The sequence below is a fragment of the Chlamydotis macqueenii genome, chromosome 2, assembly GCF_036417535.1.
Source record: "Chlamydotis macqueenii isolate bChlMac1 chromosome 2, bChlMac1.mat, whole genome shotgun sequence".
Classification (NCBI taxonomy): domain Eukaryota; kingdom Metazoa; phylum Chordata; class Aves; order Otidiformes; family Otididae; genus Chlamydotis; species Chlamydotis macqueenii.
This window is the reverse complement of record NC_141557.1, coordinates 87,288,120-87,305,761: the sequence shown is the minus strand read 5'-3', so window position 1 is coordinate 87,305,761 and position 17,642 is coordinate 87,288,120. Positions and strand designations below refer to the sequence as shown.

Genomic DNA, 17,642 nt, shown 5'->3' with positions numbered 1-17,642 from the left:
GCCTTCTGGGCCACAAGGGCGCATTGCCTGCTCATGTTGAGCTTCTCGTCCACCAGCACTCCCAAGTCCTTCTCCTCAGGGCTGCTCTCAATCCATTCCCCTCCCAGCCTGTATTTGTGCCTGGGATTGCCATGACCCAGGTGCAGGACCTTGCACTTGGCCTGGTTGAAATTCATAAAGTTGATACGGGCCCACCTCTCCAGCCTGTCAAGGTCCCTTTGGATGGCATCCCTCCCTTCCAGCGTGTCGACGGCACCACACAGCTTGGTGTCATCAGCGAACGTGGTGAGGGTGCACTCTATCCCCCTGTCCATGTCGCCGACAAAGATGATAAACAGGGCCGGGCCCAGCACGGACCCCTGAGGGACGCCACTCGTGACCGGTCTCCACCTGGACATCGAGCCGTTAACCACTACTCTCTGAGTGCGGCCATCCAGCCAACTCCTTATCCACCGAGTGGTCCGTCCATCAAACCCATGTCTCTCTAGTTTAGAGAGAAGGATGTCGTGTGGGACAGTGTCAAAATATTTGCAGTTCACAGTACACATTACGCTACCATTAAAGATGCAGAGGAAAGTTCTGTGCCTGGATATTCTTTCCCCAAAACTCAAACAGCTGCACACATTCTCTGTCACATGCAGCCATTTATGTGAATGTTTGTGATAGTTTGTCTCCATGATCATTTGTTGAGAACACGTATCCAAACAAACATAGATGTAACATCACCATTAATTTAGTCAAATGAGTACATACTTTGCATAATTTCATTAGTTCTTAATGGAGATGTGCTAAGTTAATTTGGGACACGCATATAGGATAAAGCAAGTCTGTTATGAAGTTGACAATTACGATATTGAGCCATGCAAAAAGTAAATTAAGGGTGGGACTCATCTCGCCTTAAAATACAGGCATGTACAGTGTAGCTGTCTCTAAAGGAAGCAATCATCTAAATTTGAGCAAGAGTTCACAGAAACAGTCCCTTTAAAAACACGATTTCTGTCACCCTAAAGCAAATGTCTTAAGTAAGTCATACAAACACAGCCCTCAATATACTGATTTCTCTCTATTGACTACAAAGGCTGTGTGGAAGACAGATATCAAAGCTCCCATTACAGCCAATGGAAATTTTGCCAATACAAGCTATGGGGATTAGAATGATTCATTTGACCAAATTTAGGAATACAGAGTATAAGGAAACAAATCACTCTGTTCTCCACAGCCTCTGTCGACTAGACTTCTACAGTCCACAGTGGAAGTTCAGAAACCTGACTCACACATTAGCACTCGCATTCGTGGACACTTGAAGTTAGGTGTGACAAATCTCACTTAGATGAAACTCATGACACTATACAGTGCCTCTTATAGTGTCAATGTGCCCTATCACCTGCTCTCTCACTTCAGCAGAAGATAGAAAAGAAACCAAACAACTGACACAGTAAGCACTTCAAAGGCTAGCAAGTCTGTAAACCAACACTATTTAAAGATGCAATTGAAACTACAAGATGAAACTGAAAAAAAGCCCTAAAATGTCTACACAAGCTACTAAACTTCAATTTAGGAATTTTTTTTTTTTAAGTCAACAACAGAAGTTCATGTGAATTTTTCTTTTTTTTTTTTTGTCAGGAGAAAAAAACCCAAAACTCAACAGCATACAAATAGAATCTTATTTTAATTTCAGCCAGCCAGCCTCTGAAAACATCAGGTATGTTTTCCACAGCTAGACACATCCTTGCAATTGATCTTTGGGAACTGTGCTACAGCACAGGGCTTTGAGCCAAGTTTCATTATATCTCTTCTTGGCTGCATTTGAAGTCACTCAGTAACCCTTTTTCCCTTTTGCTCCTTCTTCCCCTCTTAATTTTGTTCTCAGGACCCAGAGGGCTAGCATTTTACAGTAATTCAACAAAACATGCAATGCAAGAAACTTCAATCTGTGAAACCACTGCCCTCTCCCTGACTGCAATGAGGTCAGAAGGCAGAACAGCCTACAGAAATGTGGGTTTTGTACAGTGATCCTTCCTATTTCCCCTTGCAGTGAATCCAAAGGAATTGTCATTCTAGGGGAAAGGAGAACATCCTCTATCAAGTTGTGTTCACAGTCGCTAGTTCCTACAGTAATTTTAAAATTTTTACTCCAGGCAATTCCAGTACAACTGGCACTACTGTTTGTGTTCCTATAAAGATCTCATCCTTTAATAAAATACCAATTTATTTCAGTGTTGCCATGTACTACTAAGTACCACAGGCTAACCGCGTGACAGTTACAAATGTGTCCTTTTTTTTATTCCACAGAGAGATGCTATTTAATTTAAACACATAGTTCTTAATTTTGAATTATATTATAGTAGCATTTTTTTTAAGAAAAACAAACTCACCTTCATAACTATCTCTCCATTCCTACTGTTATGTGGTACGTACTCGTGATTACCAGCTGGTGACTTACTGGGAAGCATAAACTATACTGAGGCTGATGAGAATGCTGGCTTCCTTTAATTGAAACCAGACACACAATACACACACATGCCTTACTGGATTGAGATTGCTGAATTGACAGAAATCCCTACCCAGGAGACTGTGGAAGGTGGAAGGGGCTGGGGCTTGGGCTCCCAGGCGCTTCTGTGGAAGAAGAGGAGTGAGCAGAGGAATCAAGGAGGATGGGAGCACATGCTTCCCAGCAGACAAGACAGCCATGAGAATGCAAGCAAACTCAAAGACTTGTGGTGTTTGATCTGCTCTGGTGAAGGGAACTGTTCCCACTACTCAGATACAAGCAGTGCTGCACCGAGCGGGCATTTGACTCCCAGCAGCTCCAGCTTCTCATGGAAACGAGCCCAAAAGCTCTGAATATCTGCCGAGGATTGTGTACAAACAAAAGGTGACCATATGTACTGTTTCTAATCTTCTTACACACCCAGAAATGTCCAGGGCTTTCAAACATTTGCTTCTCATCCGCAGCCAACTTATTTTTCTACTTCTGATTTGCCATGCTTTTTTCTTTCTTTTTTTTTTCCCCCAAATGTAATAACAGATAACTTCATTCACTAAAAGCAAGAGATTCTCATCATAATGTTCCTCATTTCTGCACAGACAGGAGGGAGACCAGTGGAGTTATTGAGCCCATATCCACAGCATCCTCCACAGAAAGGAGAGGACAAACATTTTCAGTCAATGAAAAAGTCAGGATACTATAGGCTCTATAAACCAAAAGCTAGAGAGTTTTCTAGCAGCTTCAGTGAATATTTCTCATATAGGAAAACCCAGAAATTTTTAAGCCCCTAAGGAATTCATTGGGATGTCTTCCATCTGGAGTTTTAACTATAAAATTATTTTATCTGATTAGCAAATTTTGATAAAATACTATTTTTACTCTCTCTCCATATTCTGCCTAAATGCACATCAGCTGCACTTTTGACCTATTTCTACAAGGCAAGTTGGCTTTGTAATATGAGTCTTTGCTGCTGTCTCAACTGTTTTCCACCCCCTCTACTCCCTTAGCTGCAGAGCATGCAACAGCTTAATCTATCTGCCACGCTTTAAACTGGTAAATATTGCCATTGATTTCAAGGGAATGACCAGCAAGCACAGAGCTGCCTGATATATTAACCATGATAGGATCATGGCTTTCATGAGGTAAAACAAACATAACCTAGGCAAACATTTAGCTCTTAACGCATGAACAAATACTCTCAAACTGAATATGCATTCATATCTGCAAGTGAATTTATCTCAGCTATATGCTGCCTTTTCTGTGTTTGCTTTCTGTGGAGTTATGCACTGAACTTCTACTGAAATCACTGTTTGTTGAAAAGCTGTTTGAAAGCTTAGCACAATGTTGACTGTGGAAATTGAATTCCATATTTATGCCCCTGAACATGTGAAGGTGATGTGAATATACACTTTCATAAAGTCAAATACACACAATGTGTAAACCAACTAATTCTAAATTTTACTAAGACTACACATATATTCATTTTACATATGAGCTGGACCATTAAGAAAGTAAAATACTAGGCTATTTACAAGCATTGATTAATTTAAAGGAGAAAATCTGAGAAGCTGCTTATTGGTACTCCGGATACAAAACCGAAGTAAACATTTCTTAGGAATTACTGCATGTGGAATATTTGCTGCCTAAATGTACTAGGCGCAGTTCTCAAAGGAACTGTTTCCGTTTGCTGCAGATATAAGTCCAGTGGTACTGCAGTGAAGCAGTAAATTAGGATTACTGTAAATATTGGTACCCCATTGCCCTCACAGCTCAAAACTCTCTACAAGCTGTAAGAGCCCTGAGGACACTTATAAAACCTTAACTGCCACAACCAGGCTCATCTGGGACCTTACCGACACCCATGGGCCCAGGAGCTCTATTTAAGCTCTGTCAGAGACCTTCAACCCTGCTTGAGCTGTGGTGTTGGAGAAGTGCTGGACCTTGTCCCTGGCCCACCATGGTGCCCCTTGGTCTAGACCTCAGTGTGAGGACTGGCCTTGGCCCTGTTGCTATAGTCCTGCCTGGTAACCACTGAACCGGATCCTAACCGTGCCCTGTGGCTTGGCTTCCCAGCTAGACCTCAGACCTGCCCCATTGCCATGATATCACCTATGATCTATACTCTTGGTTGGATCTGGCCACAATCTCCAGGCTTGCTTCACTCCTCTGCTGGGGGTGGGGGGATGAGCCTTGGCTGGTGAGTTTCCCAGGACACTCTGCTTTTTGCAGCTCTGACAAGATTTATCCAAGTGCTTGGCCTGACACTGACAAAAATCTCGGCAAATAACTGATGTCTCATTCCTCTAGCTACTTGACAAATGATATGACAAAACTTCCTAACATACTATACCTTCTGGAAATAAATTTTAGAAGTACTTTAAAAAAAAAACTTTAAAAGTATCAGCACACATCATAGATAACTTAAACAAAATGAAGGTAGAAGCAGGAAGGTCAGCTGTGAGCAAGCTAGGGAGTGAGAGGAAGGTGCAGGGCTGGTGAGAGTGGAAGGTGTTTAAAGGAGACAGAAAACAGTGACAGAGGAACTATAGAGAGAAAAAGGCATCCTGCAGTAAACTCACAGGCATGAACATCCCAGATTGCTGCTGAACTCAATGAAGAGGGAAAGGGCAAGTAACCCGTAGGCTACAAAAGCAAAGCAACATAAACCTGCTGTTCCTTCAGAAATGTTACATACCAAAATTCAATCCTTCTAGGCCGCTATTATTTCAACATACTGTAAGTATCACTTTCCATTTCGTAACTGCTTTTTTAGTAAACTCATTGTCTTAGTACTGGGCATTTTCTCCTACAATTAGGGAAATATTTCTTATGGTTTCCTGTATTTCTCTGAACTTGGACTTTGGACTTATTGGACTTTAATTCCATCTTAAACTTAAGACAAACAACAACTACTAACATTCATAGTCCACCACCAAAAAGTCTATCCAAACTAAACTCTTTTCTTCTATATTAAGTCTTACTGTATCCTGCCATGGACTGACCTCTCAGTCCAAGAAAATCAATAACTGTTGTTCATGTTAGGATAGAGCTATGTAACTGCAGATATAATCTACATCTGTTGGTGATGGCTTTTTGGTTGGGCAACCTGTTTTCAGAAAGCAATTTACAAAATAACAAAATCCTCTCCTCTGTGATGAAATGGTAAATATTCATGGCTTTGACACAGCAAGAAGTGTTCACATGTTCTGTGATACTGATCCTTTACTTTTAGAGTTAGAAGGACCAGGTCCCTGATGATCTGTTAATACATAAATGTGTGATGCAGCTTCCCTTCAATGGAATCTCTTCATCTGAAGCAATGCCAGAGTTGGTATTTAATTAAATCCTTCACTGAAACTCATTGCAAAGGTTACTAAATCTTGCTTTCATCCAACAGCAATACAGGATACTAAATCACCCATACAGAAACACTGAACTAAGCTGCAAGTACATATTGAGAGGAAATGTATCCACATACATCTCTTGGAACTGATGACTACAGTACTCCAAATAGTTACACCAACATCAGTCTTCTGCTATCTAGCTTTTTGGCATGTCTTGAGAAACAACATAATACATTTAAGAGTCACAGTTTATCTGAATATAATCTAGCTTGATTAAGAAATATTTAATTCCTGTTAAAATTCCTAACACACAAATTACAAATCTGAGACATTAGGGTGCATATAAAATGGAATCAGAGGCCTGAATTTTACATTCTGAGCAAGAGACAAAATACCCAGCCCAGTGCCAAAGCAGTAGAAGGTGAAATAAAAATCTGAGCTGACTAGATCTGCTCAGGGGTTAATATATATACAAACAATTTTTAAAAACCCTGAATCCTTACTGAAAGAGTTCAAGGTGTAATATATTTATTGAATATAAAACAAAGCCCTTGAAACTTCCTTTCATGTTATATAGATGCTTAATTATTTTAAGACAGAAAAAAAATGAACTCAAAGTGTCAGTAACATAGTGCTGTGACCTTACTATATTTTGCTCTGTTCCAGGTCTTGAGGCTGGGTGAGTTACAATACAAACACAGTACAATCAATTTTTCAAGCAGAATCAATTTTCAGGGTCTCAAGGGACAGCAGCACATTGCTTCAGCACAATTCTCTGGCACTACCAGGACCTCTCAGCTGGGTCTGAAAGGATGCAGCTAAGTGAAAGATGAAAGAACTGCTGCAGACACAAAGCCTTGCTAAAGGGAATGCTGCAGCTGTGCAGCAGTGGAGATAAAGACAGAGGAAAAAGAAAGGGAAGAGAAAAATATGGCAGGTAAAGGAGAAAATGTCCTATGGAATACAGCTGAGCAGAAAAAATTAAAACAGACAGTAGGAAAAAGATAGCTCACCTCTCCTCACGATTCTGTCCCACACAGACGCGTCCTCCATGTCGAGGGGTTGGATTGCTGCAGGAACGCTGACGAACTTGAAAGCCTATTCCACAAGTGGTACTACAAGGTGACCAAGAGGTCCACGGTGTCCAGCCTCCATTTCTGGTAGAATAAAAAGCTCAGGCTCTGTCATCTGTTATACATAGCGAATGGCTGATTAGGTGTGACTGGCAACAGAATTTGGCCCATTAATATTTCTGTAGAAGTCATTAATACTGCATCGTGTTTCATTTCTTAAAGAATACTGAACTAAATAAAGGTGCTCTGATGCTTCCATATTCCATGCTTTGTAATCAATAACTACTCAAATGACCCCATTACACAAGAAGTACAAAGATATGAAGCTATTTAGTTGCTTTCAGTCACTTTTTTACAGGAAAACTTAATTTTCAAACTCCTGTGTTAAAGTTCTGAAAATAACTTTTAATTGCATATTTTTCCAATTATGATTCGTGGGAATTTTTTTTTTTCAGGGAGGTTAAAATGTCAAGTTTTCCTACCTCTTCTGAAAGTGATTAAAGGAAAAAAAGTAATAAATAAGTGTCAAAATGCATTACTTCACAATTTCAACAGGGGACACTGATAAGGTGCCAATACCTTACTTGTAATGTAACAAAAAAAAAGCTAACAGAATTCACATGTTGTACCTTGCATTTGTGAACTTTTGGAAAGGACACTCCTGTCCCTCCCCAATATACACTAGGAAAATATATGCTAGACCAAATATCTCAAAAGGAATTTCAAACCCTACCCTAAGCAAAAATGATGCACTTCAGCACTTCCCAAAACCTTTTGATGGCTAGCTTACAGTTTCTGTATTGGTAGAAGATAAACACAAATCAAGAAAAAGAAAACTGAACTATAATGGGTTCTTGAGTTTTCATCATAAAAGCAAAAGTTGAAATAGTGTCTTTCTTTATTTTGAAATAACTTTTTTTTTAGCAATGAAAACTAAGTATATCCTGTAATAAAAACTATGTAAGATTGTTCAAATAACTTATCACAAATATTACCAATTTAAATTTCACTCATCTTGATGTTTTTATAAGGGATATAAGAGTTGATAACACAGAAAAAAGAAAGATTTTTTTTTTAAATAATCAGATATCACTAGGAACACAGACAAAAAAAAATAAGATCTCTGTCAGTGCTATGTCTGACTCAAGTGGTAAAATGAGCAAAATATCTGTATATCCATGAATTCTAGGAATCAATTACTAATGCAGGAGTCCTAACAGAAGTAAGATGTTAAAATAGTAGTGCAATACTGCCAATGGTAGTACGTGAATCAAGTCCCAAGTCATGCTTCAAATTCTCTTCTAAACCTGACAGCCAATAACTGTTGATTTTTCAGTATCTCACCACATGCTTATCTTTTCTACCATTCTTCTGATCTGATGTTATATACTACATTGTTATGTCTTTAATAATTTCCCTAAAATTGACTATTTCCACTTACAGAGCTTGCAGTTATCTTGTGCAGAAGGATAATCAGTTTTTTTCACTACCATGATCTGCTTCTGATGTTTAAAGAAAAAAAAAAAAGCAGAGACAAAAAGCAGAAAGAATCACTGAAAATAAGCAGAATGCACCAGTATATGTTTCATGTTACAATTAAAGTATGTATAATGTTTTAAACCTGAACTCATAATGCAGTTCAGAATACGTAGTGTTTTGCATCTCTTTGAAATTAACTGCACTCACTGTTTTTTTTCTAGGAGTGGTTATGCACCTGAGTGGCTAAAGAGTGGCATACAGACTGGTAACAGATCTAGATGTCACAATACAACAGAAAGAGATTATGAAAACATTTTTCCCAAGGCAGAATGGGGGACTAAAACAGTGACATGAGACCTCAAAAAAGTAAACAGTTCTGACTTCCAGAAAAAAAGTTTTATGACATACAGAACTGACAAAGTATCATATTTTGGATATTACCTGAAACGTATTTTTTTTTCTTTCTGAGCTTTTATTAAAATTAGTTGAGGAAAATATTACTTGGTACACAGCATTTGAAATCACTATTTGCCTTCTGGCTCATTCTCTCTTCCACAAAGTCTGAAAGATACTTCCCAATGTCCTATTTGCTTTGGTCATCGCTATGAGCTGTTTCATGCACAAAATAGCGTCAGTCGATTGCAGATGAGATTTCAAAGGGTGGGTTTTATTCAGATTAAGTTAAAAACTTGTAAACCATCAACAACAGAATCTGAAATTGGTTTGTGTACCTGGAACAGTTGGCAATCTCCATGGTCGGTCCTTCACACAGCCAGCCTCCACACTGAGGAGCAGGACTGTCACACACGCGTGTCCTGCAGAGGCAGGAGCCAACACTGGCACCATCGGTGTGAGTACAAGGTTTCCACTGCGACCACGTTCCAAAATGCCCATCCACTGTCAGATTCCTCATCTGGAAACAAATGGAAGAGAAAGGCTTACCCGAAGCCTGACAATTCCTTCATACAACCTCTTAATTCACCAGTGACTGAAGAGGTATACCTTCCAGACAGCTAGCTCCCCTTATAATTTCTTTAGCTGCATAATTCCCACCACCTCCAACCGACCTGGTTCACTGGACACCACCACTATAGCAATAACAATAATCACAGCTAACCATTACCTTTTGCAACCATGCTTGCCTACAGTGATTCAACAAAAAGTATAGTTTAACTTTCTTGATTATTTTCTGATGCCAGTATTGCTTATTTCCAAAAATTTACCTGTGATTAGGAACCTGCATACAGACTGTAAAACAACATGTACAAGAATGCTTGTGGAAATTCAGCAGCAGAGTATAATAGTCCAGGGTAATACAACTGGACGAATTAGCTTCAAATCTCCATGATGAGTGTCTTTTTTTGACAATAGTTTTTTAAAGCACATGTCATATAGCATAATTTGATATAAGTGAAAAGTGGTTTTAAATACGACAACCTCTAAACATCAGATGTAATTATATGTATAAATCTTAAAAACATCTTCAAAAAGCAGCACCTAACCCTACATGATGAGACAGTTTGCTCCCGCTAAAGTAAATTCTCAACACCTCTGGCTGGAATGGTTGGACCACTCTCATCTTGACTAGAATGTCTCTCATCATGCAGCCCAATGCATGTTAATAAGAAATTTTTACTGTACAGCTGAAACAAAATGTACTAACAGAAATTACAGCAGCCTCCTTTGTTACTGGAACTTATAAAGAAATTGGGACTGGATATGGAAAAATTCAGCTCTCTTAACAAAGATAAGCTTTCATATTACTAGTTATTTTAGTAACCTTGACAAATTTGTGATCATAAATGGAAATGATGGCCACTTTTTCACTTAAATGCTACAGAATTTGCCTTTTGATTGTCACATTTTAACTTTCAGTCAAAACAACAGTACTAACAAGTGCAGACTAAGTACCATTTAAATTCACCCAGATAAAAATAATTATGTATCAGTTGTAGTCATGCGTATTTTATCAACTGTGTAAGAATGTAATGCTCCGGCGTGGGGTCCTCCACGGGCTGCAGGTGGATCTCTGCCCCTCCGTGGACCTCCATGGGCTGCAGGGGGACAACCCGCTCCACCATGGTCTTCACCACGAGTTGCAGAGGAATCTTGGCCAGGAGCCGTATTACTCCTCCCCCTCCTTCTTCACTGACCTTGGCGTCTGCAGCCGTTCCTCACAACAGGCTGGCAGATGTCTCTCAGGATCCTTTTTACATCTTATTCACTTCTCATCTCCTCTCCACTTCTTGCAGCCAGGCCGGGCCGAGTTGGGCCCAGTTGGCTGCCCAGCGGGAGGCCAGAGGGTGAGACCTGCAAGGCCCACAAGGCTCACGCCTCCCCCTCTCTGCCCCCCGCTCAGCTGCTTCACATCTTCTCCTTTTTGTTTTCTGTTTTCCCCTACTTAAATACGTTATCACAGAGGCATTATCACAGGACATTCTGCTACTAATTGGCTCAGCCTTGGCCAGCAGTGGGTCCGCCCTAGGCCCAGCCGACTCCACTAAACAAAGGGGAGCAACTTCTAACAGTTTCCTACAGAAGCTACCACCTTAGGGCCCCCCTCACTAACAAAACCAGAACACACTAACATTTCCTTATCTATTGAAATGGGAGCTACAGTTGTAGATTGCCATGAATGATCTGAAATGGTGTCTCCCTTTGCTATTTTTAGGATTATTTCAGCCTAACAGTGGTGAGGGAAGTATTTATTTCACTAATAATCTAAAGATACAAGAGATTCGATTACAGCACAAGACACGTTTCCACGGCCACACTGGGTGCTGACTGATTCTTTTCACTGTGGTAAAGGTTCCATAATTTCGCTATTAATTACACTTCTAATAATTTATTTTTCACAGACATATCTTCTCCAGAGAACAGCTATGTGTATATTTTGCCAGCTACAATTGACATAACCATAATTCATAATTTCAAAATTCTGCTGACAGCTGTTTACTGAAAATAACTCACCAATCTTTGCTCATGCAGAGTATACAGTATTGTTTTTCATAAGACAACAGGAAATATTTACTTCTAGTTGTGACAAGTAAACCCGTTCTCTTACATTGCTGGTCTAACAAATATATGGTCCATAAACTAGCAATGATATGTCCTCAATTCAGTTAATGTCAGAGATGTGAAAAAGTCTGTAGTGCTTTCTATTTCCATGCTGCACCAAAGCATCTTTATTGTTGCACCTATAATTATAAAATAAAGCTGCACTTGTGTATTGTTAACATAATTTGTATCAAGTAGCAGGGAAAGTATTCATAAAACTTGACTGAAAGCTTGAGCTCAGAAGCACATACTGATGGCAGGTTTCTATTTCTTGGTTTTTTCCCCATGATTCCCATGATTCACCTGCTCTGTCTCTCTATGAATATCTCCCTTTCACAAGTGATATCAAACAATTTCCTCATAGGACTATAGGAAAGCACAATGTACCAATGAGGGGCCTTTTTACCCCTGACCAGACACACTTCAAAGGGAAAATCACAAGCAGACAATATGGCTGGACTTTCCTGGCACAGCTACACTCTACTTTCCTCTCTACCATGCTGGTTCTGTCACCCTTTCCCTTCTGCAGATACCTCTACTCCCTTCTTCCTTCCTAATGTCCTCCAAATATCAGTCTTTGTCTCGAGCCTCTCTGCACTCTGAGTCAAGGTCAACTCTTCAGTGACCCAGTCCTTAAATATGCCATGAGCTCTTTCCTTTGAGATTACTTTGTGTAGAACTCAGTGGGTCTGGAGTATTTCCTGAAGCTGCTAATTAAATCAGGTAAGATCCCATACTATACTCTTTCCTTAAGTGCAATGTTTGCTACAGCTGTAAAAATTAAGCCATTTTGTGTTGCATACTATGTAAAAAAAAAAAAAAAAAAAAAAAAAACAAACCAAAAACCAAAAAACCAAAACCTCACAACTTTTTTAAAAAAGCTTTACTTTCCTTGTGAAAGCTCTTTGATAATGTCAGACAGGGTATTTTTAAGTGATGGATTGCAAGTGGTCCCACTGGAAAATATTTTGGCAAAACAACAAACCTTCATTACTATAAAAAATGTTGGATGAATAATAGGGATACCTGACCAACTGGAAGATGCTGAAAGTAGATATATGTGCTATAGCATTAATAACTATCTGTATTCATACACAATTGGTGTAGTCATACCAACTGAAACAATAACATAAAAACCAATTTAAAAATTAAATCAAAGCAAGATAACCAAAATAACCACCTTTGTCACAAATGATCCTCAAAGTTCAGAGAGATGGTAACATAGATGCTCAGCTACCTCTCCTAGCCCTTTCCCTGCTTTACCATGACATTCCACTAAATATTCAGATATATAAACAGTTCCCTAGGAAATAATTTCTCAAGTGCAACTGGTCACACTTTTAATTTGGGGCTAAACTAGTGCATAAACAGGCCTCTATCTCTGATCCAAGTTCAGAAGAAACTGCTGATGCATTAATCTGACAAATTTTCTATAGTGTTAAAAAGATCAGTATAGTTTTACTAACAATTAAGATGTCAGAACCAACTGGAACCAAAAGAGGGAGGGCAGAAGGTTTTAAATATTGTTATATTCTGCCTGCAACATTATCTTAAATGTATATAGTAAATGTCAAGGATGCATATAGCTCAGTTGCCTACAAAATGAAATTCATTACATCTTGGCTCATATATCCTGTGAATGTAGCACATAAAAATGCTATAAAAACAAATATTTGAAAGCCTCACTAAGCAAAATTGTACTTGATTGCAGTTTGCCAGAATACAGTGTTATTTTAAAGGAAAGTTTCTATGAAGTTTTCAAATTTCTTCAATAATCTGTTACTTAGGGTTCAGGGCTAAAACCATGCTTTTCAATTTAGACAGTTAATTCTAAAATTTTACTTATATTATGCAATCTCAATCTGCTCAACTCCAAAATTCCTTTGGAGGCTCACTAAGTCTTTTCATCTCTGATATGCAGAATAAGTCTCACAGCTGTGGATGAATTTCTGAGTAATCCCTTGGTGCTCCCCTGCTTTGACTAGACTGTCAGATCCTACACAACTGTCACATAATAGATACTAAATAATTGTTTTTCCAGTTAAATGGAATAGAATTTAATTCTGCTTTCTAAATCATCTCTCCATGCCCTCTTGGCCTTATGTTTTGTATCTAGGAAAGAAAATACGGGCTAATGCCAGAATTCAAAGCAGGCAGTAGGCAGATTGCTCATGCAAGTATCAACCAACCAACCCATTCCAGTAATCCTTCTTAATACAGCAACTCAACTAGACCACCAGCAAACCATCCACGTAACCACATTTTGCCTGTGGGATTACCACAGGGAGACATGATATACTCCATGTACTTGGAAATGAATATACTGTATGGTGCATCTAGTTACTTGCCAATCAGGGAGGCAAGGACTGCACCAGTGACTGAATCCAGATTTTCTGTGAGACAATGGCTATGCCTATATTAGCAAATGGTATGCACATAAACTGCGAATCCGGAAAATAAAAAAGTTGGTGTTGAAGACTTGACACATACAACATACGTATTCTGTGGGCTTTACTTTGGACTCTCTCTGGCCATAGATCAAATGTCTAGTAGCAGTTGGAGCACGTTTTTGGTTTAATTTAATCTGAAAGTAATGTGGCTTGTGTGCTTCAAGACTGCTTTGTGATGTGAACTAAAGAACAGTAGATGGGAAAAATTAGGGTATTTGCCCCAAAGTCGCTCCTGATTTGAGCTAAAATGCTAATGCAGATGAATCCAGTGCAAGCCTTTTTTATTAGGCCACTATGTGAGAGCATTGATGCAAAGGATAGGACTAGATACCGTTTAAAAAATTACCATTTCATGTCAAACACAGAAAGTAAGAAGACAGCAGCTAGTTCTCAAGGACCTCAGAATTAGTGTGGTGATTTGCGGCTACAACACACGTAGAGAACTCAAGCGAAAGCTGAAAGAACTTCATACTAATTTTGCACATCTCTAGTTCACTAAACAAAGCCTAGCTTGAGAGAGAGGATTGTCAGTAAGATGTTAAAAGAAGTTTGTTAAATATACATGGAGAACAGAACATGGATGTCACATGAGAATAAATTCATAGATACATGTGCTCCAGTGCTGAGTATGGACAAGTTTAGGAAGTCCTTATCAGTAATGAAAGCAGAATTGTGTTGGAAAGTCTCCCTCTTCATGGGCGGAAGGTAAAGAGAAAAAGCATGAGTCTCCAAAGGAAAGAGCTTAGTAGCACAAGGAAGATTCTTCTTAACCCTCTTTTTGTGCTCTTTGGAGTGAGGGAAAAGAATGAATATTAAACCAACACTGGAACCACATTAAAAAGGAGGGATATAAATCAACTTTGTTGTTTGTTTTTTATTTTATTACATTTATTCAAAATAATTTTTAAGAGAAGTGTTAAGCTACTGCAAATATTAACACTAAGTTTATTATTGTTATCACTCCTGCCATTTATGTGGGTGAGACTTAATTCATACAATTCACTCTTCCAATTCATGGACTTTGAAAGATGTTATATGGCCTTTTATATTAGCAATAATGATCCTAAAAGAAAAGATTATACCACTAGTGGTTATTTTTTTTTCAAAGTACAACATGGGGAAAAGTCCTGCAGAGAAAAACACGGCAATATCTCTAATCTTAGTGAAGATTTGCTTTCAAGGTGGGAACACAGACACTATAGGTAAAAAACAACTGCTTTTTGAAAGAACTATAAATAATTTGATCATATTATGTAAGTAGTTTGATAAGAAATAGAAAAAAAACTCCTAAATATACTGTTAAAATCTGATGGGAAAGCCTGAGGAAAATGGCATTAAATACAGTTTTCTGAGCTTGAAAAATCTATGCCAGACCATCTTCATGAAATTCACATGGAATCAAAAGTTTTAAGAGATAAATTAATGTATTCAGACTTACTGGACACACAGTAATGCTTTGCTCCCATTGACTCATGCTGAGACTTTCTTCCAGTGTTGTGCATTTCTTCATCACCATGTCCCAGCCACAATAAGGGTCTTGGGATCCAATGCATGCACTGTGAATGAAAACCAATCAGAAAACATGAGCATTTATCTTTGTCTGTTCTGGCCAAAGATCTCTAAATAACTATGTAGCATCTCTTCATATTTCATAGGCCTAAAATAGATAGTGAATTTGATCCCTGGTGTGGTACAGCACAGATGAAATAACAAAACAGAAGAAAAATGAATTTGAATGCCCACACAAAGCTAGGATTGATTTTAAGTGCATAGCTGAACTTCTGGCTGCATGCACAGTATGTTGTCAAGACTGATTATTGCACTTAGAATTACAGCAATTCATAAAAAGCGTATGTTGATTGTCTGCTCCAAGTAAAGAAGATTTCAGGAGTTACAGTTCTTAATATTTTCTGTCAGTTTTGGAATTATAGTTATCATCTTTGTCTGAAATCAGATGACAATGTCTACTCTTTACAAATTAATTAGAAAACTCTCTGATTATGCACTGCTATAAAATCCCTCCAATACGTTCAAATGGATGCTGGTGGTTGCTGTCACACCTCTCACATATCACATGCTGCCCTAGATATTCCCTCCTAGTGGCACATAAGGATGAAAAAAGATTAGAAAGAAGGATGGTAATCCAGCTTTCTACAGAATCTGAAGACCTACTGTACAAAACTAAAAGTTCTTGTCTCTATTAAATGGCAACTTTCTCTTGCTGCTGGTAGGTCAAGCATTAGCAGTCCAGGCAATAGTTCAGCAGACTCATAGCTAGAGTTACATAAGAAGGTAGGTGGAAGTCCCATCATAGTGAAGCATAATAGAATTGTTTTAACACTTGTAAAAATCCTTATAAATTACACATAAAAATAATACATTCAAACATTTTGTCTAGATTATCAAAAAAGCTAGACTGATCATTCTTGTTCAACTCAAATCCATGGGCGTTATCATTCTGTCTTTAATTGTCTGTCCACATCATAGCTGTTCAGTGAAGGGCCACAAAGACGATTAAGAGACTGGAGCATTGCTCCTGTGAGGAGAGGTTGAGAGAGCTGGGACCATTCTGCCTGGAGAAGAGAAGGTTCAGAGGGAATCTCATCAAGATATACAATACTTGAAGGGAGGGTGAAAAGAAGGGGGACCAAGACTCTTTTCAGCGGTGCCCAGTGACAGGATCAGAGGCAATGGGAACAAACTGAAACACAGGAAGTTCCATCTGAACATCAGCAAACACTTTTTTACTGTAAGGGTGACCAAGCACTGGCACAGGTTGCCCAGAGACGTTCTAGAGCCTCCATCCTTCAGAAGCCATCTGGATATGATCCTGGGTAACTGGCTCTAAATGACCCTGTAAAAGCTTGGACTAGAAGACCTCCAGAGGCCCCTGCCAACCTCAACCTTTCTGTGATTCTATTCTCACAAATCCTTTATTTTATTCATATTTCTATTTATCGCTGCCATTCCTCATGTAGTTCCACACTAACATCAGAAAAAACGTAGTCAAATGCAGACTAATTCCCTAGTATACTATTCTACAATACCATCACAGAGAATTCTTAGTGCTTCTAAACGTCAAATAATTAGTTTCTACAGTGCACTTGGCAACATGGATTGCCAGTACTGTTGGGAAAATAGTTCCCATCTGCAAAATGGGCACAGAGTAATAGACGTAAAAGGCAAAACTCCTTAGGCACCCCGAATTCGGCTGCCAGTTGAAAGATAAAGCGTTCAGAATGGAGTTTGCACTGATGGCTCTTGCAGCTGTGAGCACTTAGCATTTTTGTAACTCAGACTCCACATGTTTCCATTTAACTACCTAGAAAGTGAGGAAGACAATTAATGCAAATTATGTAAAGTTTTAAGTGTCTTGGCTTTCCAGTGTTTGCAAGACAAGATGTGCAGTGATCTCCTTCAGAATAGCTTGGATAAAGCACATGTTTTATGAAAAAAGAACTAAAAAAACCAGTTAAAGGCTGACATAACACACAGTTGGCAACTTTAGCTGTGCTATTCCTCAAAGTAGAAGTGCTCATTTTCCCAACTTCATTATTCCTCTATGTTAAATGTTAATACTTTTAAATGTAGTTATTATGCTTTAGATGCTTTTTATTAAAAAAATAAAATATTTTAAAAGTCAATATCCTTCCCAGGAGTAAGCTGATCCTTCTCCCACTCTTCTCTTAGACCCTATTTCCTCTTTTGCTTTTTTTTCCACATTACTTTCTGCTCAGGCAAATCAAAATGT

At 38.7% G+C, this 17,642-nt stretch overlaps 1 protein-coding gene across 4 annotated transcripts in view; it reads right to left on the bottom strand.

The window, feature by feature from the left end:
* Positions 1–17,642, bottom strand: part of SEMA5A (semaphorin 5A) — a 331,427-nt gene that overhangs the window by 75,669 nt on the left and 238,116 nt on the right. For all 4 annotated transcript variants that reach the window (XM_086740401.1, XM_086740400.1, XM_086740399.1 and 1 more), the window contains 3 exons: positions 15,330–15,447; positions 9,116–9,297; positions 6,846–6,989 (listed from right to left, as the gene is read on the bottom strand). In XM_086740401.1, the coding sequence (XP_086596527.1) occupies positions 6,846–6,989; positions 9,116–9,297; positions 15,330–15,447 (444 nt within the window). The remainder of the gene's footprint in view (positions 1–6,845; positions 6,990–9,115; positions 9,298–15,329; positions 15,448–17,642) is intronic.